This window comes from Populus alba, chromosome 7 (assembly GCF_005239225.2).
Source record: "Populus alba chromosome 7, ASM523922v2, whole genome shotgun sequence".
Taxonomy (NCBI): Eukaryota; Viridiplantae; Streptophyta; class Magnoliopsida; order Malpighiales; family Salicaceae; genus Populus; species Populus alba.
The window spans coordinates 12,490,611-12,511,680 of NC_133290.1; the positions used below are offsets into that span (position 1 = coordinate 12,490,611).

Here is a 21,070-nt window from a genome sequence, read left to right on the forward strand (position 1 = left end):
ATTTAATTAAGAACTCAATAACAAATTAAAAAGATAATAATTCACCTAATTTTTTATTCTATTTCAAAGAGCGTCGGAGAGGACACGGCGAGTAACAGAAAAGGACAGTCCTGGGAGACCGCAATTTGCATGTGTAGTTTTCATTAGAACAAATAAAAATAAAAAAAAGGTCACAAAAATTCTTCAGGTTACGAGGAGATATGCGGAACAGCAAAGAAAGTGGATTGGCTTGATCTGACGGTCCCCATTGGGCCTTCCCTTCTTCTCACCCCCCCTTTCTTTGGTGGCGTGGTGCCCTCGTTTATAAGATGATTGAGAGGGAGTTTTTAATAGGATGTTTGTTAAAGTTAAAAAAAATAAAAAAATATTTTAATATTTTTTCAAATAAAAAATATTTTGAAACACAAATATTATCATTATATTAAAAACCTTTTCATATAATTATTAGAGTAGCTGTAGCCATCGAGTACTATCATCAATACCACTTCTTAAATGCACCAACAAAACAAGTGGTTGCTTTTCTCATTTATAGTATTTGTTTCTAGATTTAAAAGGTACTTTTTATAATAAAAGTAATTTTTATAATTTTTAATCATTTTGATATACTAATATCAAAATTAAAATTTTAAAATATAAAATAATATTATTTTAATATATATTTTTAAAAATAATAATTTAAAAAACAACCTTCTTGTATATACACTTTTGTTGATTTTATTTTCACGGTGTTAATCAATTTTTTTTTTTCATAATATTTTATTTTATGTGGAGGGGATGGATGTTAAGCACCATCCGTATAAATACTAATATATTTTCGTATTTTTTATTGTCTTTTATCCCTTATTTACCCAATAAGCGTCTACTTGGACGATAGATTCATGAAAGTTGAAGTAATGAATGGGATTTTTGAAAAGCCAACCTGTGTTTTCAGCCAATGTTTCCTTTTGCCTTGCCGTGTGGTTGAGGCAATTGTTATATTTATTTAGTTTTTTTTTCGTTACAAAAGCCATCATTAACATGCATGAACTAACAACGGGCCGATCATATGCGTTTTGTGTTTTCAATGCTTCTGTCTATACAGGCTTGGATCATAGTTTGTTAATTATTTGTGGAACATGGTTATTTTTATTTATTTATTTTTATTAAATTAAATATTTAGTTTAACTTGTACGTATTTCGATTAATTTTACAAACTCTTAAATTAATAAACATGTAAGTTTATAATGATCATGAAGGGACTCGAACTCGTAATTATTAAGAAATGAACCCAAAACTTGACTAGTTAAATTACTTCTTATTTTTATTTTTTTTTCATCTATGTAAATGCTTTGTAAAGCTTGGCCAAGAAAGCGAAGCGTGCAAACTACTAAACCCTGGGAAATGGCATGAAAATTCTTCTGATTCATGAATGAGTAATGGCTATAAACAAATAAAAGTGATAAATGCATTTATATATTATAAAACTTTGGAAAATGCACATGTTATTGTTTTCTTATATGTTGAAGATTTAGGAAGCTTCAACCACGTTCTTATAAAATTCAATTTTTTTATTAAATTTTAATATAATTTATATGTTTTGGATCGTTTTAATGTACTGATATCAAAAATAATTTTTAAAAAATAAAAAAATATCATTATTATGTATTTCAATATAAAAAATTATTTAAAAAATAATCACTACCACGTTGCTAAAGATACACTTATTAATTTCTGGTTTGAATTTATGTGCAGTTAAAGAGACTAAAAATATGTTGAATGGCCATTAATTTGACTTGAAAGATATTGGCGAGACAAATTATGGAATAACACTGTTCTTGAAGAATCACATTGGACAGAGAAAATAAAACTTTATTAACTGCTCTTTTTTATTCTAAAATCCATTTGTTTTCGGTTGAGAAAGATGCTGATGTGATTGATAGAGAGAGAGAGAGAGAGAGGGGGGGGATATGCTCGTTTGATTGGCACCTTACATTTCTTATTGCTGTTGGAGTAGCAGATAGGTTTTTCATAAAACCGGACGAAGCCGGTAGTATTTGATAAAAAAGATTAAAATTAATATAATAAAATATATTATTAAAAAATTAATTAATTTAAAATAAAAATATCATATTATTTTATATTTAAATACTAAATAAAAAAAATTAAAATGTTTTGCATGTCCTCAACTGCTTGCCTCCCCCGGTTCGGCCACTGCCAGTAAAGAGCATTTTTAGCTAGGGAAATAAAATACTCATTTTTAGTTCCAGCAATTATAAGAAGTTTATTGCAGTGCTTGAATATTTTAGTGATGCTGACCGGAATTCACTTCCGATGGACGGAAGTGCTATTTGTTGGAAATCTAAAGAAGTAAAATTTTATTGCTAACTCAACAATGGGAGCTGAGCTAATTATTTATTTTAGCTTTAACATGTGAAAAGGCAAACTAACCGAGAGACCTTTTATTTTAAACCCTACATTGAAAAATAAAAATTTTGTTTTATCAAATCTTAATCCATGTGATAGCATCCGTTGTTGTAATAAAATATTATGGTTTTTTCGGTATACCATGATTGTTGATTGTAAGAATGTATAGTATATATATGTTACTAAAATGTAATAGCTAGGCACGGAATAAATTAGAGAATTAAAGAGATATATAACAATTTAAAAAAAGAATTGTTAAAGAATCAAAGAGTTGTAGCTATTAAAAAAAATTAAAATAAAAGGGTTGTTAGTATTTTTCTACTGTTAGAAAATAAATTTTAAGTGTTTTAAAAATTATGATTTTAATTTAAGGGCAAAAAACAAAGTATTGCTGGAGGATAAAGGTTTGAAAAGTATAAGCGTTATCTTGTGTGTAGGGAGCAATTAGAGGTTTTTCTTTTACTTGACTCAACCTTTTGCGCGCAAATTCACTATTTTTTTCTTGTTGATTATATATCTCATATCAAAATTCATTATATAAACATTAAATGAAGGTTTTATTTTTTTAATATGAAATAAAAAGCCCTATGTATGTTCTATATTTACAAGAAGTAAATTATATTTTTTCAATATAGAATAAAAAAACTCTTAAAATAATTATTATTTACAACAACCGTTTCGTACAAAAATGTTCTTATAACAGTAAATAATCCACACCTATAAAAAGAGAATAGTGGTATGTATCATTAATACTAGTTCGGTAGCATGCGCTACGCTGCAGGTTCACCTTTTATTTTCATAAAAAAGTTAGGTCCTGCTCAGCCAATGACCCAAGGCTATTTTAGGTTCTGCAGCTTGCGGAACCAAAGGATAGTTGGGTCTTGACACAACTCAAACGCTACGTGTGTGCTGGGGAGTGCCATCCCACAGGTAAGCAGTATAAGCGTCACGTGTGCACTAGGGTGTGCCCAACCCACAGGTAGGCAGCCCAAGCATCACATGTGCACAGAGGTGTGTCCAGCACTGAGGCAGGAGCCCAAGGACCACGTGTGCGCAGGAGTGTGCCTAGCAACGAGGCAACAACCTAAACGCCACATGTCCCCACGTGGTTTTTCTTTGATAATAACAACAGTTTTTTAAAATTTATTAATAATGATGATAACAATAATAATAATTTTTAATTTTACCTTTCAAATTAAATCTATAATTGTTTTTCAATATTAAGGATAATTTTTTTCTACTTTAGTAATTATTTTATTAATAATATTAATTATTATAAAAATAATAGTATTTATAACATAAAAGATAATATTTTTAATATTAATTATTTTGATTATAGTAAAAATAATAATATTCATAACACGAATAATACTATTTTTAATTCCAAGAATATTTAGAGCACAAATAATAATATTTTTCTTATATTAAAACTTTGAATTATTATAAAAATAATAATATTATAACACAAATAATAATATCTTTGATATGAAATACTTGAATTATAAGAAAAATAATAATATGTACAATGCAAATTATAATATTTTTTATATGAATACTTTGTATTATAAAAAAAAAATATTTACAATGCAAATTACAATATTTTTTATATTAATACTTAGAATTGTTGAATATTTTTAATAATACTACGCCGCGGGCTAACTTTTTATTTTTATAAAAAAATAACATAAAAAATTATAATATAAATAATAATATGTTTTCAATATTAATAACAATATTTTCTTTCAAATTTATTAATAATACTAATTATAATAAAAATAATAATATTTCTAAAACAACTAATAATATTTAGAATCTTGGGATCTAGGAATCTTAGGTCTTGATGAAGGACCTAATGGAATTGGATCCTTACGCAAGACCCATTGATTGTGGGTTTGATGCCAGACCCATTTTTCTTGGATCCAGCGCTATGACCCAATCGCTAGGTGTCTCCAAGTAGGGCATATGCATTGCGAGCGTCTGGCGCAGTGCAAGCGCCACGTGTGCGCTTGGTTTGCCTAGCACATAGGCAGGTAGCCCAAGTGCCCAAGTCTGGACAGATTGGGCGCCAGGTTGCTGCATCTTGGGGCGTGGTCAACGCCTAAGCCTGCCCAACGCCCAGGCCTAGCAACCAAGCGCTAGGTGTCCGCAGCCCCAACATGGCGTGCCTCCAGCCTAACGCTTGGAGCCTATTGGCTATAGCCATACACATGCCCCACCAAACAATATAGTTCATAGTGAAAGCACTCACAATCTACAATACCCGTGCTACAGTGCAAAACAACGCAATCCAAGGTGAATTTACTCATAGTGAATAGTAGCTCACACTATAGTGAAACACTAATCAATTTTAATTATAGTTAATAGATTATATCTAGTGAAAATCCTGCAAACCCATCCACTAAAGCAATAGTAAGAAAAAAAAATCTAGAGCAGCAAAAGTAATAAAACTCAATTGGTTAGACTTTGGATTTGCTTCCTAGAGGTCACCAGTTCGATTCCTACAAATCTCAAGGCCACTAGAGACTTACATGATTGTTAACTTCAAGACTCGTAAGATTAGTCGAGATATACATAAATTAGTCTGAATACCCATATTAATAAAAAAAAATTAGAGCACATCGAGGTAGACGAGATGTTCATAAGGGATGTCCTAAAGAATTAATTTATTGAATTGTTATATAATCCCTCCTTGTGAATTTCTATAGCTCTTATGAGCAGGATGTCAGGGTTGCAAGAATATTATTTCTTCACATAATTCACCTGCATGGGTGTGAGAGTGGAGCCGTTCTCTATTAAAATTAAGTTTAATATCAAATAGGTTCTTAATTAAGTTTTTAAAAAAGAAGAGGTCAACGTTTGATTTTGAATTTCTCAAAATAATGCCAAACAATTTTGCAATTAAACTTTCTAACACTCATAGTATTATTTCTTAAAGTATTTTTTATTTAAAATAATATAAGAAAAACTTATATGTATTCGTTGAAAATGGTGTTTCTTGCACAAAACAAACAATTTCTTGATAATTTTGTAAGAGCATGTATAGTTTTACACGTTACAAAGAAATTGAACGAGTCTGACAAAGGCAACATCGGTGACCTCATTAATGTGCATCTTTAAGCATAAGATACAATAATGGATTCAGAAACGTGGTGCCTGCAAGAGAGACCTAATTGCATAGTTTTGAAACCCGGCGGGTGACCTGGAACTTGGCTGATTCAAGACTGAAACCAGACCGGGTTGAAAAAAAACAAAGAAAAAAAAACCCGAAGTAACCCGGGTGACCTGGTGGGTTGACTCAATGACCCGGTTAACACGGCAAGACCCGGCTGCAAACCCGTTAACTTTTATTTTTTATTTTTTTACTAAAACAACATCGTTTTTATTTTTTAAATTTTTTTTTTGAACCGGTCAAAACCTGGAACCAGGGCCTTGGATCGAATCGGGTCTTAAAACTATGCCTAATTGTATTATGGCGGCAGGACTCACTCACTTTTTTTTTTTAATAACTCTGGGTGTTTGGGGTCAGTTTACGCGCATCATAACTAATCTTCAAGTCCTCTAAACACCTATAAACCAAACAAATAGATAAAGCACCGTGAATATGACATACATGTATAAAAAAAGATCGAACCCAAATACAGAGAAAGAAACAAGTCTTCTCCCCCACTAGGCCACTACCTCAATGGTGACCCGTTCACTTTCTTTTTTGATTTACGTGGGTGTCCGGGCCAGCTTGCAACCCGCTCACTTTCTTAACATGATGTTAAGGTGCTAAAAGTATAATCTCGTTCATGAGCTAATTGGTTGCGTATAAGCATCTTTTTTCTTATGCTTCTAGTTCTTAAGGTCTTCATCCCCAGGTCATCTTGCTTCTTGAGGCATTTTAATTTTCTTTATATGAACTCGTACAAGCATCCTTTTCGAACCCTCTTGGTGAATTAATTTCAGTCTTGCCAGCGAAAGCCTTACCAAATCCATAAAGAATTGATTACATTTATCTCTGTATTTTATCAAAATCAATTAATTAGTTCCTATGGTATCAGAAAAGATTAAACTATCTCTTGAATAGCGTTGATCATCCCCAGTTTGATACATCTTTTTTATTCCAAAATGCCTTTTTTTCCTAACCAAATTTGCCCAGGTACTTCTCTTTTCTTTATTCTACTCTTGAAGAAAGGAAAAAATAAAATAAATTTGAAAAGAACACAAAATTGACCACTCCAGTCCACCCCCTGCCAACATGATCATTTTCCAAGCTCCAAGGCTTCGATTTCACTTAAGAAAAGTAGGGTTTGATGCTCATGTTAGATAATGGTTTGATTGACGACCCTTTGGATTTAGCCCTATGATCAGGTTAAACCTCAACTACTTATGGTTTGGCTTGGTCCCACCAGCACCAAAGTATGTCCATTCACATCTTAAGTGGCAAATCATAAACAAGTGACCCAGAAGACAAGAAGATTGAATTATTGATTAGGAAGTTTCATTTGATTTGAGTGTAAGTTTCGCAGTGTGGTTGTGGTTTTTTGTCAAATAATATTTCGTGCTAAAATACATGCCAATGATTTTTTTTATTTTTTAAAAATTATTTTTAACATCAGCGTATCAAAATGATTCGAAAACACTAAAAATATATTAATTTGAAGTTAATAAAAAAATAAAAAACTTTTAAATTTTTTTAAAAATATTTTTCAAACACAGAAAAAAACAGTCCGGCTGTTCCAATAGTATGGCACCATGCATTCCAAGCACATGATCGCACACAGATGACTCCGATGGGGTGAAGATGGCATTGGCAAATGTCACCAAGTCATTTCAATAAACATTTCTAGCAGAGCTAAAAGGGAAATAGTTTGAAGAGCATAGAAAGGATAAAACCAGGATAAGATAATGTTTTTTGCCATGTCTAATCTTGGCTATGTTGCGTATCAATGGGGTTATCAAACAGTTGTAAGACAGGATAAGTGTTCAATGTTTCTTCTCGACAGCTTGGCTTTCCGGTAGTTATCAGTATAACCTACCAGGGAGGATGTTCAATATGTTCAAAAATATGATGCAATAAGCAACGCATCACCAAGAAACCAATATAGAACTATGATGTTACCAATCGTTACTAAATAAAACTTTGGATTGATATCTATGCCCAAGTTTTCTTCAAATTTAGAACTAGAGCGCTTAAGTTACACTCTTATATACATGAAAGGATTAAATTCCATATAATGTAACTTTCAGCTAAAACTGTTCCACTTATAGTTCATACCCAGGGAATCTGGAACTTTCAGGCTTGAGAAGATCAAACCAAAGGCAAGCTGTTCCAGCTAGTCCTTGAAAAAGAGAATAGGCATGATCAGCTCCACGAGCATGCCCTATGGTCACGAGTCCACTGGCATTATGATACAAGAAGCTTGCAAATGCCTTTGCTCTCTCCTCATATATGCTCTCTCCAGTAAGGCGATAAAGGGAAAGGAAGGCATACGCGTTTCCTGCCGCACCATCGGCGAGGCCTACCTTCTTCACTAACCCACTCTTCCAAACAACTTCCCCTGCTTCTATAGCAGCATCTCTGAACTCCCTATCATTTGGAAACATCTGCCAAACACAAAAATAAATAAATATATAGTTATCACCAGCGACTTAGCCTCAATATTTGGCTGATAAAACTAAGGGTTTCGAACATTTGAATTGAATATGTTTCCCATTATGATAGGTAATTGGTTCATTATACACCAGAACAATTTACAATATGTTTCCCACTTTTCAGGTCTTATTATCTAATAACTATCAGCAGTTATAATACAACTGCGATTTCTAACTATTCAAGTACTTCCGAATGCAGTTAGCTTGTGCATGGTTTGCCACATGAATCCCCTTTTAGGCTTAAGCAAAGTACCAATTCAAGTAACTATTTTGCAACTTACCATGCAATGTTTGTAATTAAACCAGTGTGATAATGATGAAAGAAGTTGAGTTGAGCATGAGTAAAAGTGGATATAATTCTGTAAAATTGTCACCATAGATGGATTCTCGTGTGCAGACACTCAAAATAAACTTGACTTAGTATGTATTGCCTACCTCAGATGCCTTGCAGAGGGTGATGGCCATGCCAGTTGCACCATGTGACCATTGCACCAATTTGTCCCTCGGGTTTCCTTCGCTTGAAGGGTAATTTCCGCTATGACGGAACCGGTTGCTCACCATGTACCTTAAAGTTGCCTTAACATCCTCGACATCCTCTTTGGAAAGAGGAAAGTTAAGTAGCACTTGCAAGATTCCAGCAAGGCCATTGGCTGCACCCCAGTACCGTGTGCCATGCCATCTGTACATCAGTGGACAGGCTGCATTGTCAGATGCCCCTGCTCTGCCCCCAGCTAAAACAGCGTCAACAACGGGCAAAAGAAGATCACTAGGTAACGTCCCTTCACCAAGATGCTTGTTTATGAATAGAGCAGCCCATAAAAACCCAGCTCTCCCATACATAAGCTCGTATGACATCCCAAAACCACCCTCCTCAGGTCCAACTGGGAGGGCTCTCTCTTGTGCTACCTATAAATCAATCAAATAAATAATAAGATTTTTGTTTTCCATTGGATTGAATTGCTGACAATAACTACCCCAGTTGTTAAATGAATCGTTATCAAATAAGATACGATATGAAAGAGAGCTGTTCAAACATTAGAAAACTCTTTACAATTGTGATAGAGTTTAAGCATATCCGGGATTCCGGGTGGGTGAAAAATCATCATCACTTTTGAACTTAGTGCTTAAAAGAAGGCAAGGCCTCTTGCTCCATCAATGATTCCCAGAGGTACTGTACTTCTAGGCTCTAGCATAAGAGCAAGAGTCCTGATAGGGGGGGAAAGTGCAGCAGCTCATGAAACAGCAGAACACGTTCAATTTGTGCAATTATAGCCACATGCATCTTATTTTGTTTGCACTGCTATAGCTTCCAAATTAAGGAATGGAAAGGGAAGCATATATGAAAGAGCACTACATCATCATTATCCAGTGTTCAAAATCGACGCTACACTGCAAAGCACTGAAGTGAATATGAAGATGCAAACACAGCGGATCAGATTCTTAGTTTTCCAGAGGGCAGAGGCCTAGATAATAACTCAACGAAACCAACCAAGACCAACAGCTGGTGGTATCTTATCAGATTGTGTCACTGAAGCTCAAATTGACGTCTCATGAGCCATAGGCGTCCCCGCCCACCATGTTGAAGCTACAAGATTGTATCATAGAAAGAGTCATAACAGTGCTCGAATACGAGTGAGGCATCTATCTCTTTGAACATTAGGAAATAAAGGCAGTTTGACCCTGATAGAGACACTTTGCATAAGACCAGTTGTTCGCTGGCTTTCTGGCAATGGACTCACCATTCACGCTAAGAAGTCCCCACAAACTACTGGACTACATTCCAAGAGAGGGGGGATAAATACCTACCATAGACAAGAAGACAAGGACGGGACCGTGTCTGGAAAGCATCAGATGCATTTGCTTTCTGAAGTTAAAAGAGATGCCTTCCACCATATAAGCATATCCATAATGACATTTTAAAACAGTAATCCTCTCGTTAGTGTTAGGGATGAACTTGTAAGTTGAATGACAATTTTCTCATACTGGTTGAAAGATTAAATTGTGAATGTCCAGACTCAAATATGCATTTTTACGAATGCTCAAGGCAGTCTAGAAAATTCAAGAAATCCATGTCCGACAAGTGTGCCAACTGCAGTCGAGGCTTTCCGATGACGGACGAATATGAAATGTAACCCACAAAGAAGAAGAAATTTAGAAAAACCTCTTCTCTTTCGTGGCCAACAGCAGATATTCCATATTTTAACAAATATCTTTAAATTGTTCTCTCCTGGGCAGGCAAGAATTTATGCTACGTGCTTCCATACATTTGACAAGGAAAACTAGACTCTTAGCAAATGTATTGATAGTGATGAAAATTGAGAGTACCTCAAGGAAGAGTTTCAAAAAGAAGTCACGTCCTTGATGGTCCCCCTTGTAGTTAGCGGCCACGGCGCCAAGTGCATATAATCCTCCTCTCCCACATAAGAAGGTCAAGGTCATTTGCCTGTTCATCCACCATTTCAACCGTTAAACGTCAAAGAAAGAGAGAAGAAATAATTTTATATTGAAAATCCCACAATTGGTTGTATCTTTCTGAAAATATTTTTTCTAATTTAGGAGACAAACAAAAAGGTTGCAGAAATTAATGGATTTATGTTTTGAAAAAAAATGTCATTTAAACAAATTGGACCGCCGTAATTAATGAAAGTGTTTCCCACATGAATGAGATAAACAATAGACAGCTAAGAAAATCTGAAACTGTATCTTCTACGAATTGACATATTGATGCAAATTTGTAAGACCTTACAGCCACCAAAATATTTGCAAGATATTTTTACAAAAATGGTGTTCTAGTAAAGCCACATTTACCACGTTTTTTGTTTTTATAGTTTAGTATGGCCCCATTGGTATACTCAAACTATCCTTTACATATCAAAATTAAATTTATATTTTCGATTTGTCCAAACAAATTATCTATATGAGGATTTATGATAATTTAACTTAGTAAGATTGAAACTCGATGGCCAATTAAGAAGGAAATCCCTTGTTTTAGAAAAAATATATATTTATTTTAAAAATTGATCTTTTAAGATTTAAACTCGTATTCTTCATACAAGTAGAATAATTCATGTAGGAATAAGGAGCCCATGAGGTACAGTCCAGATAATTGAATATCAGTCAATAATTTACCTAGAGGAGGCATGTGCGGAAACGGAGCACGTGTCAACAATGTTGGAGCACAATAGCAAGTCCTGCTCATTACCGGTAACCTCGTACGACCGCAAGCAGGTGAAAGCTGTCCCCAGAAGACCCGTATACACTGTCGGGTCAATACCCGCACCCATATTGCTATCTCTTTTCCACGTCGCCTCCACCACCTATATACGATGAAGACAAACAAATTTTTTTCAATCAATTAGAGCATTCTCAGACTAGCTCGCCGGCCTAAAACTCTCAAGGACAAGACGATGGAATGCTTATTTATTTATTTTACTTTGCTTAAGTCATAACACATACATGAACTCAAAGAAAGAGGTCCTGTATTAAGAAAAAAACAAAAGAAATTAAATGCATACCTGATCCTTGAGAGAAATGGCAGCTTTGAGAAGAATTTCATTAGGGATTAACATATCTGTAGCAGTTGGATCTAGATGGTGAATCAAATCTAGCCGTTCGTTGCTGCTCTCCTCATGATTCTCTTGAGAAGTTGCCTCCACCGTAGATGACATGGTTACTTTCTTATTTATTTATTAAAGTTCCAAACTTCACTTTTGCGACTAGTTTTGATTATCTGGGATTTTCTCTCTCTCTCTTCGAAAAACACTTAGGTTGAAGGTTGTCTGAGAAGTAGGAAACCCAGAAATGAAGGAAAAGAGGAGCAATGGAAGTGGAGTGTTCTATTGCGCTGGGTTATGTTTTCATATAGTGGGAGTGTAAACACGGAGACATGTTGTAAATGTGCCACGTTATCCGTCTTAAATCTTGATCTATTGGATAAATATTGATAGCATAAGAATCACGTTCTCTCTTCTTCTTGTTTGTTTTTTTTTTCATTTCAGGAGTTTAATTAAAACGTGTGGACCAGTTTTTTTAACCTATATGGGTCAGGTGGTCGGAGACGTTGCCTCACATAATAAATTTGTTTATTTCTGTTATTATTTTAAGAGCATATATTATGCGTGAGTGACAAAATCTAATTTAATATCTTTAGGAATAAGATTGATGTTTAGTTTAAGCAATCTTATTATTTCTTCCTAACTAAGATGTATGGTGGCTTGATATAGAAAATTCAAGTGGTTTGTAATAGCATGTGATATCTAGTAAGTTAAGATGGCAGGTACCTCTTGTAGTAGCTGGTGATGTTCGATAAGTTAGGGTGGTTAGTAGTTGTGGTCGTAATAGATGATGCCTCGTAAACCAAGGTGGCTGGTAACTTGTACTTACAAAAGGTTTCATTAGATAAACATGTAGACTCTCCGATAGTAAAGTTAGTAACTTTGTAGAGAAAGAAAGTGCAATGATATTTTAGAGAGATAGATTCTGAAAATATATATGCTAAAAATGTTAAGAATGAAGAGATTGTGAGTTTGAAGAATTCATGGTGTATTTATAGCCCATAAGTTTTGTTATTTTGTAAAGAGAATAGGCTGAAATGTTATTTCATCCTTGTGATATTTTAAAGTGTATTGTACTCAAAATAATACATATTAGATCAGTATAAAATACTAAGAAACCTGTATGGATTCTTGAAAAAAATTCTTAATGGAGTGCTGGGCTCGAGCAAGGTGACCAAGCCTAATAGAGGTAAAAAAAAATTTAGACGCACTACCTGGATCAAAGCACATTGGACTCAAATGTGGTAACCAAATCCCACGAGAGTGCAAGGGTGCACACCTAGCGTCAAGGGTGCTGGGATACATTCATAGCAAGGCTAGACATGTCACCCTCAACACCACAAGTGGTGGGCAACGCGCTCAAATGGTAGGCTCGAGCTTCCATGTTCGAGCACAGGAGGACACCTAGTATGGGCCCAGGCTACCATGCCCGAGCCCATACACCCTGGTAGCTCAAGTCTATGAGGATGTTTTTGGGTTTTTTTTTAGGCTTTTGGGGGGTTTCTTGGGTCTATTAAATTTGGATTCATCAATAGCCCCTTAAGTCTTTGTAATATTAATCCGCAAAGACTTGTAAAAATATTTGGTTACTATGACGAGTTCATCATACTTCCTTCATATGAGAAGAGGGATGGAAACCCCAAAAAATATATTTGAGAGAGCTCATATGTATGTAGGGATGTGTGCCATGTTTGAAGAAGTTTCTATGTAGAGAGGAACCTAAAATTAGAAAAAGTTTTAGGAGAGTGAGGTGAGATATGAAGGACTTCATAATTAGAAGGTCAAGGGAGACTTATAGAGAAGAAGCCGATAATTAAAAAAATTTATAAGTAGCTGGTGGAAACCCATAAAATACCAAATTTATAGATGGTGTGTGCGAAGCCTTCTAGCGATTAACCACCACCTTTCATGACATCGTTGGGAGCCTTGAATTGTTCTTTTCCTAATGGTCAAGTGTGTGTGCAGGGTAGAGCAATAATTAGGCTTTGGTGGACTTTTTTTTCTCTCTTCCTCACCTTCAATTTCACGTCGGCCATTTCAAAAATTAAATACACCCTGTCAATTTGTAAGTGTATCAATTTTGATACTTATTCTTTTGATTGTTATTTGTTTTTGCTTTTAATGCTTTTTGAAGTTTTTTTTTATTTTATCCCTCGGGATTTTATTTCATTTAATTTTTGTATCGAATTTAATTCTCATTCTTTTTAATGCTATTTTATTTTATCCTTTTCTTCATTTTATTTTTTCAATTTTTTCAATCAATATTTTATTTTTTCAATTTTTTCAATCAATATTTTATTTTTGTATCCAATTTGATTCTCATTTTTTTTTAATTTCTATTTTCTTGTTTTTTATCCTTTTCTTGATTAATTTAATTTTTCAATTTAGTCCCTCGTTATTTTCTTTCATTTAGTTTTTGTAATAGATTTGTTTCTCATTTTTTTTAATACTATTTGTTTTATTTTTTAATTTTGGATGATCAGGAATTTTGCTTCATGATTTTTTTTGTTTGTTTTCTATTGGGTAATCCTAGTCTCAAAATCAGGGTCACGGGTTTCAAAGATTAGTTCAATTTGACTTCAGTTTATTTTAGGTTCATTTTTTAATTAAATTTTTATTAAATTTTATCCTTTGACAATAGATTTTTAGGCCTTTAACTTTATGTTTTTTCCGCTCTTTTTTTATAGGTTATCATAATTTTATACTCCAAATCATGGGTTAGTTGAGTTAGCTCGTGTTTACTCGAGGTTTTTTTTTGTGATTTTTTAATTGATTTTTCTTTAATTTCTTCTTTCATCATTTAGTTTTTTTAGAGTTAACATCTATTATTTTATTCAATTTATTTTATATGAAGTTATCTCGACCTCATAATCAAATCACAAGTTTAGCATGCTAACTAGAATCAGGTTTTTTATCCTTAATTAAAATTGATTTTTTTTTTTTTCAATTCGTCATTTAAATTTGGCTTTTTTTATAAGGTATATAAACATTTTAATATTGAGGAGGAAAAGAGTAGCAGAAACTTTTCTTTTTAAAAGAAAAAAAATGTCTCTGCATCCCCATTAATTTGTATATAATTTGCTCAATTAGAAGGCGATGGAAGCAAGAGAAATAAGCAGTATATGCCTCACATTGTATTATTAAATAAACATACAAGGAAGTGATCATCTTGCTTTTTAGGTTAGATGCTTCTTTAATTTAGTATTCTGTTTTTTAGGTAACAAAGTAATGAAAGTAGAGAATGAGAAACACATTCACAATGTGAACTCAGGTGAACCTTTCGCCTTGTGAAAGGAAGAAAAACTATCTATACTTCTGAAGCAAACTCAAAAGCATGCAGAAATCAAGTAGATATGATTATTCACCTATAATGACTGTTCTTTTCTGTGACCCTCACCACCAACTGGTTGTCCCCTTCTGTTAGAACCTCCTCTCCTCATTAGAATATCACCAAATCTTCGTAAATATGCTCGTTTTCTCGTAGAGTTTCTTTCGTTCTCCGGATCATCTAGATGATCGTGGTCCTCTGGTTTTGCTGTTGATAATTCTTCTTCTTGATCATCAAATATCGATCCCCTAAGTGGATCAGAATTTTCAGAGCCCTCATCCCCATCCTCATTGTTTTGTTTATCAGGAGTTCTGCTGTTCTCATCTGCATCCTTGTGTTTATGGGGAGTTATTATCTCTTTTAGATGGCAACTGCATGAATGGCCAGGTTTCTGGCCATCTTTGTGCTGCTTCTCCTGTGCACTCTGTGACTTTTGCTTATGTTGGTTTTCCTTATATTCCACATTAAATTCCTTTTCGGATGCTTCAGAGAGAAGTTGCTTCAACACTTTGATTTGCTCGAGAGCTGCAGCTTCATTAATCACGAGGTTCTCGTTCTCTTGAGTAATGAAAACCAGAGCATTGTCTTTTTCATCCAAGACATCTTTGAGTTGGGAATTCTCAGCCCTGGCAATTCCTGCAGCTTCTTTCGCAACATTAGCCTCATTCAGGGCCTGTTTAAGTATATCGCGCACCTTCTGAGTCTCTTGCTTGGATATCCTGTTCATGTTTTCAGCTGTTCTAAGCAATTCAAGAAGTTTACTGTTCTCTTCCAATGCACAGGACTTTTCGTCTTCGGCTCTCTTGATGCAATCCACAAAGCCAGTCTCTTTCGCATTCCATGCCAGAAGTGATTCATCAGCCTCTATTCGCAACCTCTCAGTTGTTTTTCTGTATCGATCAGCTTCTTTCGTTGCTACATTCAAAAGATTCCTATACTTGTCCTCAATGCTATTTAAATTCTCCCGAAAGTTTTCTGCCTCCGTTTTGAAGTGCTCCAGCTCTTTCTGGGTTGACATGAGCTTTTCCCTTGTTTGGCTGGCCTCTGTTGCAACTTCAGATAGGGCTAAAACCAAGTCATCCATTGCCTTCTTGCTATTCTCTTCTGCCTCAGTTGCTAGCTTCAATTCATGTTTAAGCAACTCCGTCTCCTCTAGTCGATTCTTGGTCTTTGATGTTGAATGTTTTTCGCCCTCCTGAGCATGAGTTCGGTTCTTCCTTGCCACCTGAAGTTCAGACTTGAGACTTTCTAATTCTCTTTGCAATGAAATCTTATCGCCATCATGTTTCTCCCATTTCTCTACCCTCTTGTGAAGGGAGGTCATGTCATGCTTCGACTTTTCAAGCAGTAACTTGGTCTGTTCAAGCTGCTTTGTTTGAGCAGCAGATGACTTCAACAATTTCATTTCTGCTTCTTTCCCTGTCTGTACCTCAGCCTCAAGTTCTTGAATTCTTTTCTTACTCTGGGATAATAAACCCAAAGTATGTGCCTCAGTTGATTTAACTTTATTCAACTCCTTTTTCAGATTTTCCAATGAGTTATCGTTCTCTAGCAATTTGGCCTCCACCTCTCGGAGCTTTCCAACTTCTACTTTCAAAGATGTGATTGTCTTTTCTTTGATCTTCAACTCTTGCTTTGATTTTGACAATGATTCCATTACTGAGTTGAGTTCCGTAAATACATCAGCAGTCTTCCCGTTAGACATTGCTTCTTCTAACATGGCATTTGACTCGTCGGCCACCATTTTCATCTCTTTAAGCTCATCACGCGCTCTATCTCTTTCCCTTTTCGCTACAGTCAATATCTCCTTCATATTCCTCAGCTCCTCTTCAACTTTACCCTTATCTTGCTGCATCTTAATTTGCCACTCTTGAGACTGGTTTCTAGCTACAACAAAGAACAACATCACATGATTATGATGGGAACCGCCTGGTCTCAAATTCTGAACCATTGCTTGGTAATTGGAAAGGAGAATGAGATGTAAAACAAGAAAGATAATGCAAGGGAATACAGAAAAAGGAAGAAGTCCAAGGAATAAAACTCGAAACTCAGCAATCAAGTTTTCTAATAAAACCTACTTTAAATAAATTCCTGAAAGGTGCTGAAAAATATAATTAATCAAATAATATCCTACAAGTCTTGCTTTCTATCGCAATTGTTAAATTTTAGCCACAAAACTCTAATTGCCCCATTTTAGACATTCGTGTACTGTCAAAGAAAAATCCAAATCCAACCCTAAAAAGGTATATGAACCTTGAATAACAACAAAAGCTGAAAGAAAACAGGATCGTTACCTCAAATAAGATCCTCGAGGCTGTTGTTGGAGAGACTGGTGGATTTTGGATTGATCTGTGATGTTTGGTCGTTCCCTTTGCTAAGTTTTGATGCAGAAAAGGGCTTGAAGTACACAATCAAAAAAAGGTTCTTAATTTTATGAAATCTCTAAGGACTCAATTCTTAACCACACCACCAGGTACATGAAAGAACAGAATTATATACAAGAAGTTACAAGAAGGAAAGAGAGGAAGAAATAGAACAAAAGAACCATTCAAAGCCAAGAATTTTATAGAACATGAAAAGATATTGCACGTATATAAAGAGAGAAAACTAATGCATGGAATTAAAGAGCAAGGGAGGCAACAAACTACCCAGTCAACAATCATGTAATGCATAGGTTCTGCTTGGAAGACAGCATTATGGAATTGTTTCTTGTTAGTTATCGTGTAATATCTTCCAGATTTGGAAAAATGAAGACCAGGATCTCAAGATCAATACTAGTCTTTGAGAAATTCATGGGGAGAGAGAGAGAGTGGGTTTGGTTTGGTTAGATATGTAAGAAAAATCCGAGGTTGGCGGGTTTTCCAGCAAGACAAACTAACGGCTCTAACGGTTCAAATGTTTTTGCCGTTGGGGCAATTGGGAGAATGTTATATAACCTAAGGTGGTAGACCGGTTATGTAGCTTTGTTATTTCTCTTGACTTTCCAAGTTTACAATGTATGTATATTTAAAATTGTTTATCTAGATATGTGGAAGGTGTAAGAATATTTGAAGTTTATTTTTAAAGTTATTCGTATAAATTATTTAATCTCCATTAATTAATGTGTAAGGCATATAAATACTTTTTATTGGGGAAAAAAAGAAAATAAAAAAGAAGAGAATAATGTGTATGTTGGTATTTTACGTGATTGTCTTTAATGGTAAGATATGTTACATTTTGCTATATTTTTATTTATTTATTTATTATTGTTGCTTATAATTGATTTCAGCTAGCATGACAAGATGGATTGATACTCAAGATTTTTAAAAATTGAAACATTTTTCATGTAACATCTTCAATTTTCAAAATATTTTAAAAATTATAGACTTTTAAAAAACTGATTAAATTATTTTCATTTAACATGTGTTGTTTTAAACATGAATGTTAATTCTTTAAAATTTACATGTACTCCACCAATATTTATAATGAAATTTTATCAAAGTTTTCTTTATATTTAGAAAATTCCATGTTATTGACATTCACATGTATATTTGTAAAACAATTCTCAACTCGTGATCCAATCATTTTATATCATCACTCATGTCAAATTCATTTTATTACATTCCAAAAACTTTGATCTTCATTCATAATATGAAACAACAATGTAACACACTACTTAATTAAAAAAATTAAGTAAGATAGAATTAGAATACATCTAAGCATGCATCAATTCAAATATACAAGCCTAATATAATATGCAAGTTTATAAATTTTTATATGCAGAGGTCAAGCATTAGTATTACATATTTAGCAATAATTTCATTACATTCTAATATGTATATTTCTATCTAATCAACAAAAAAAAATAAAAATATTTTAAGTAAGGCTACTTGTGACGATTATAAGATAAACCTGAACATACAATAAACAACATTATAATCACTATCGACATGTGTCATACCACTAATAAAAGAGCATGAAAATGCTTCCAACAACACAATAAAAAAGTAATTTTAGATGTCGCTGCACACATTGCATACATAGCCCCCATGTCAAAGATTGTGTCGCACATAGTCCAAACTTTTTGTTTTTTATTATTTTTATATTTCATCATATACTAAATTACCCTTAAACTATTCTAACAATAACAAAAAAAAAAACTCATTAGAAAAAAACAAAAAAGTTATTTGACACTATTTTTAAATTTTTTTACTTTCAAATACATTATGGTAATTTCACTATTCTTTTTATAAACCCAATGATAATGCTGTTTAACGAGTCATTCCCTCTCCATCTTTTTTGCGAATCTTTTTTTATGGGTCTCATAGCATCACCATCACCATCGCCCAGTTCATTTCTGGGCAACATGATTACAACCACAACAAAAGGCCATCTTCAATTTGCTTGGGGATGAGTCTAATGTTAGGCCTGGTGGTTTTGATTTTAATAATAATAATAATAATAATAATAATTCATGGCAAGCCAACAGACAAGAGCTATTACAGGCATAGCCAGCCCAACCGAGACGGAGAGGGGAGGGAGAAGAGAAGGAGGAAGAAAGGAGGATGTCGGAAGCCCAACCGACCCCCCTGTAAAAGAGCTCAATCAAACTCTGTATCTTCTTTGTTGGCATGGTGTGCCTACAAAGGCCATAATTTCACATCAATGGCTATCTCTCTCATCTTGTCTCCTTCGAGGATATCCACTCTCTTCTGATGACTATCTTCTTCAAGCACACATCACAATATAAAGTAATTGTCTTTTTCTAAAATGGCCACCTTTTCCATCAACAGGAGACTGAAATTGCGATTGAATAATATTACCTGTAACAATGGTGTTGCAAAAAAAGAGGGAAAAACAGAGAGCAAGCGATGCCATATCGGTAGCTTTTTCAAAGTGGGCTTTTACATTAAAAAAATAAAATCTGTGATCACGTGACTTATAGGGTCAGGGAGGACCATCATTCTATTTATTTGAGGTCCATAGCCGTTTAAAAAAGTAACCATGTCAGAAAGTCTTTTAGCGCGATATAATTTGCGTGCAGCTAGGATATTATTGTTTATTTTAATGTTTTTAAAAAATATTTTTTATTTTAAATTAATATTTAAAAAAATAGATTATTTTAATATGTTAATGTAAAAAAATAATTTTAAAAAAATATTATTTTAATATATTTTTAAACAAAAAATACTTTAAAAATTCATTACTATTACACTCTTAAACCATGCCTATTATTTACTGACAAATCATAGGCAATTTGGCTTTTGACAGGTTCCGCCCTCGGAAAATTATTACCAAAGGTTAACAACAAAAATTAAAGGAAACTAGAGAGATCACAGTACACAGGAATAACTTTTAACGACAGATTTTAATGGAGAGGAAGCATGTACTCAATTAACAGAAAAGTAGGGTCATCAGAGTGATTACTTTGTAATTCTAACATAGTTTTTTAAAAATTCTAAAAAATAGCATAGTTTTAACACAATTATTATTGAAATAAAAGTTGTTTCAAAAGTTATTTCTGAGCCAAATTAATTAACAACTATAAAAATATTTTCAGATTTTCATAAAAATCCAATAGTCAATAAATAAAATTTAAAATCTAATACCCAAAAAAAAAATCACAAAAAAACATATCAAAGTTCTGTCTTTTACACTTAATAGTATTAGAAAAATATGGATGAAACAGATCTAACCACCTTAAAAAACCATCAAATATAATCCCACATTGTTTAGAGTTAATTGTTCATTTCTAGATAAGGTAAAATGATCTCATCAAAGTCCTTAATCCCAATGATCTATTTTTTCTTCCCTTATTTTTCTCTCCAGTCATCTTAACCATTAAAACTTAAATATCTGATCAATCTTATCTTTCAATCATGAGAGAATAATGATCATTTCTTAATAGTGGTTTTGTATATAATCAATATAAAAAAATAGGATTATGTTCAAACAAACCTATATTATTCTTCCAAAAAATTTACCGGACAATATCAATTTTTCATAACAAAATCCCCTAATTTCGAAGCACGCAGATCAAAACAGAAACCCACGACGCTGTCTCCCAGAAGGCTACGGAAGCACGAAATTTATAAAGCCAATTAATCAGAGAGAAACCAGAGACCGCCCTCAAAGAAGGAAATTGTGTCGGTGAGATCAACCATCCACC

At 33.7% G+C, this 21,070-nt stretch overlaps 1 protein-coding gene across 1 annotated transcript; it reads right to left on the reverse strand.

Moving 5' to 3' along the window:
- Positions 1 to 7,512: 7,512 nt before the first annotated feature.
- LOC118043436 (lanC-like protein GCL1) lies at positions 7,513 to 11,912 on the reverse strand. The gene is made up of 5 exons (XM_035051411.2): positions 11,556 to 11,912; positions 11,170 to 11,357; positions 10,366 to 10,483; positions 8,476 to 8,946; positions 7,513 to 7,992 (listed from the first exon to the last, which is right to left on the reverse strand). Exons 1-5 carry the CDS (start codon positions 11,706 to 11,708, stop codon positions 7,651 to 7,653), a joined length of 1,272 nt encoding a protein of 423 aa, XP_034907302.1. The 5' UTR covers positions 11,709 to 11,912; the 3' UTR covers positions 7,513 to 7,650.
- Between the last annotated feature and the right edge of the window lie 9,158 nt (positions 11,913 to 21,070).

Excerpts from the sequence above, each read along its gene's own strand:
- LOC118043436 (XM_035051411.2), bottom strand. The coding sequence starts at position 11,708 with ATGTCATCTACGGTGGAGGCAACTTCTCAAGAGAATCATGAGGAGAGC. Across the intron at positions 11,358-11,555 it reads CCATTTCTCTCAAGGATCAG|GTGGTGGAGGCGACGTGGAA; the intron begins GTATGCATTTAA and ends CATCGTATATAG. Across the intron at positions 10,484-11,169 it reads TCCGCACATGCCTCCTCTAG|GCAAATGACCTTGACCTTCT; the intron begins GTAAATTATTGA and ends GTGGATGAACAG.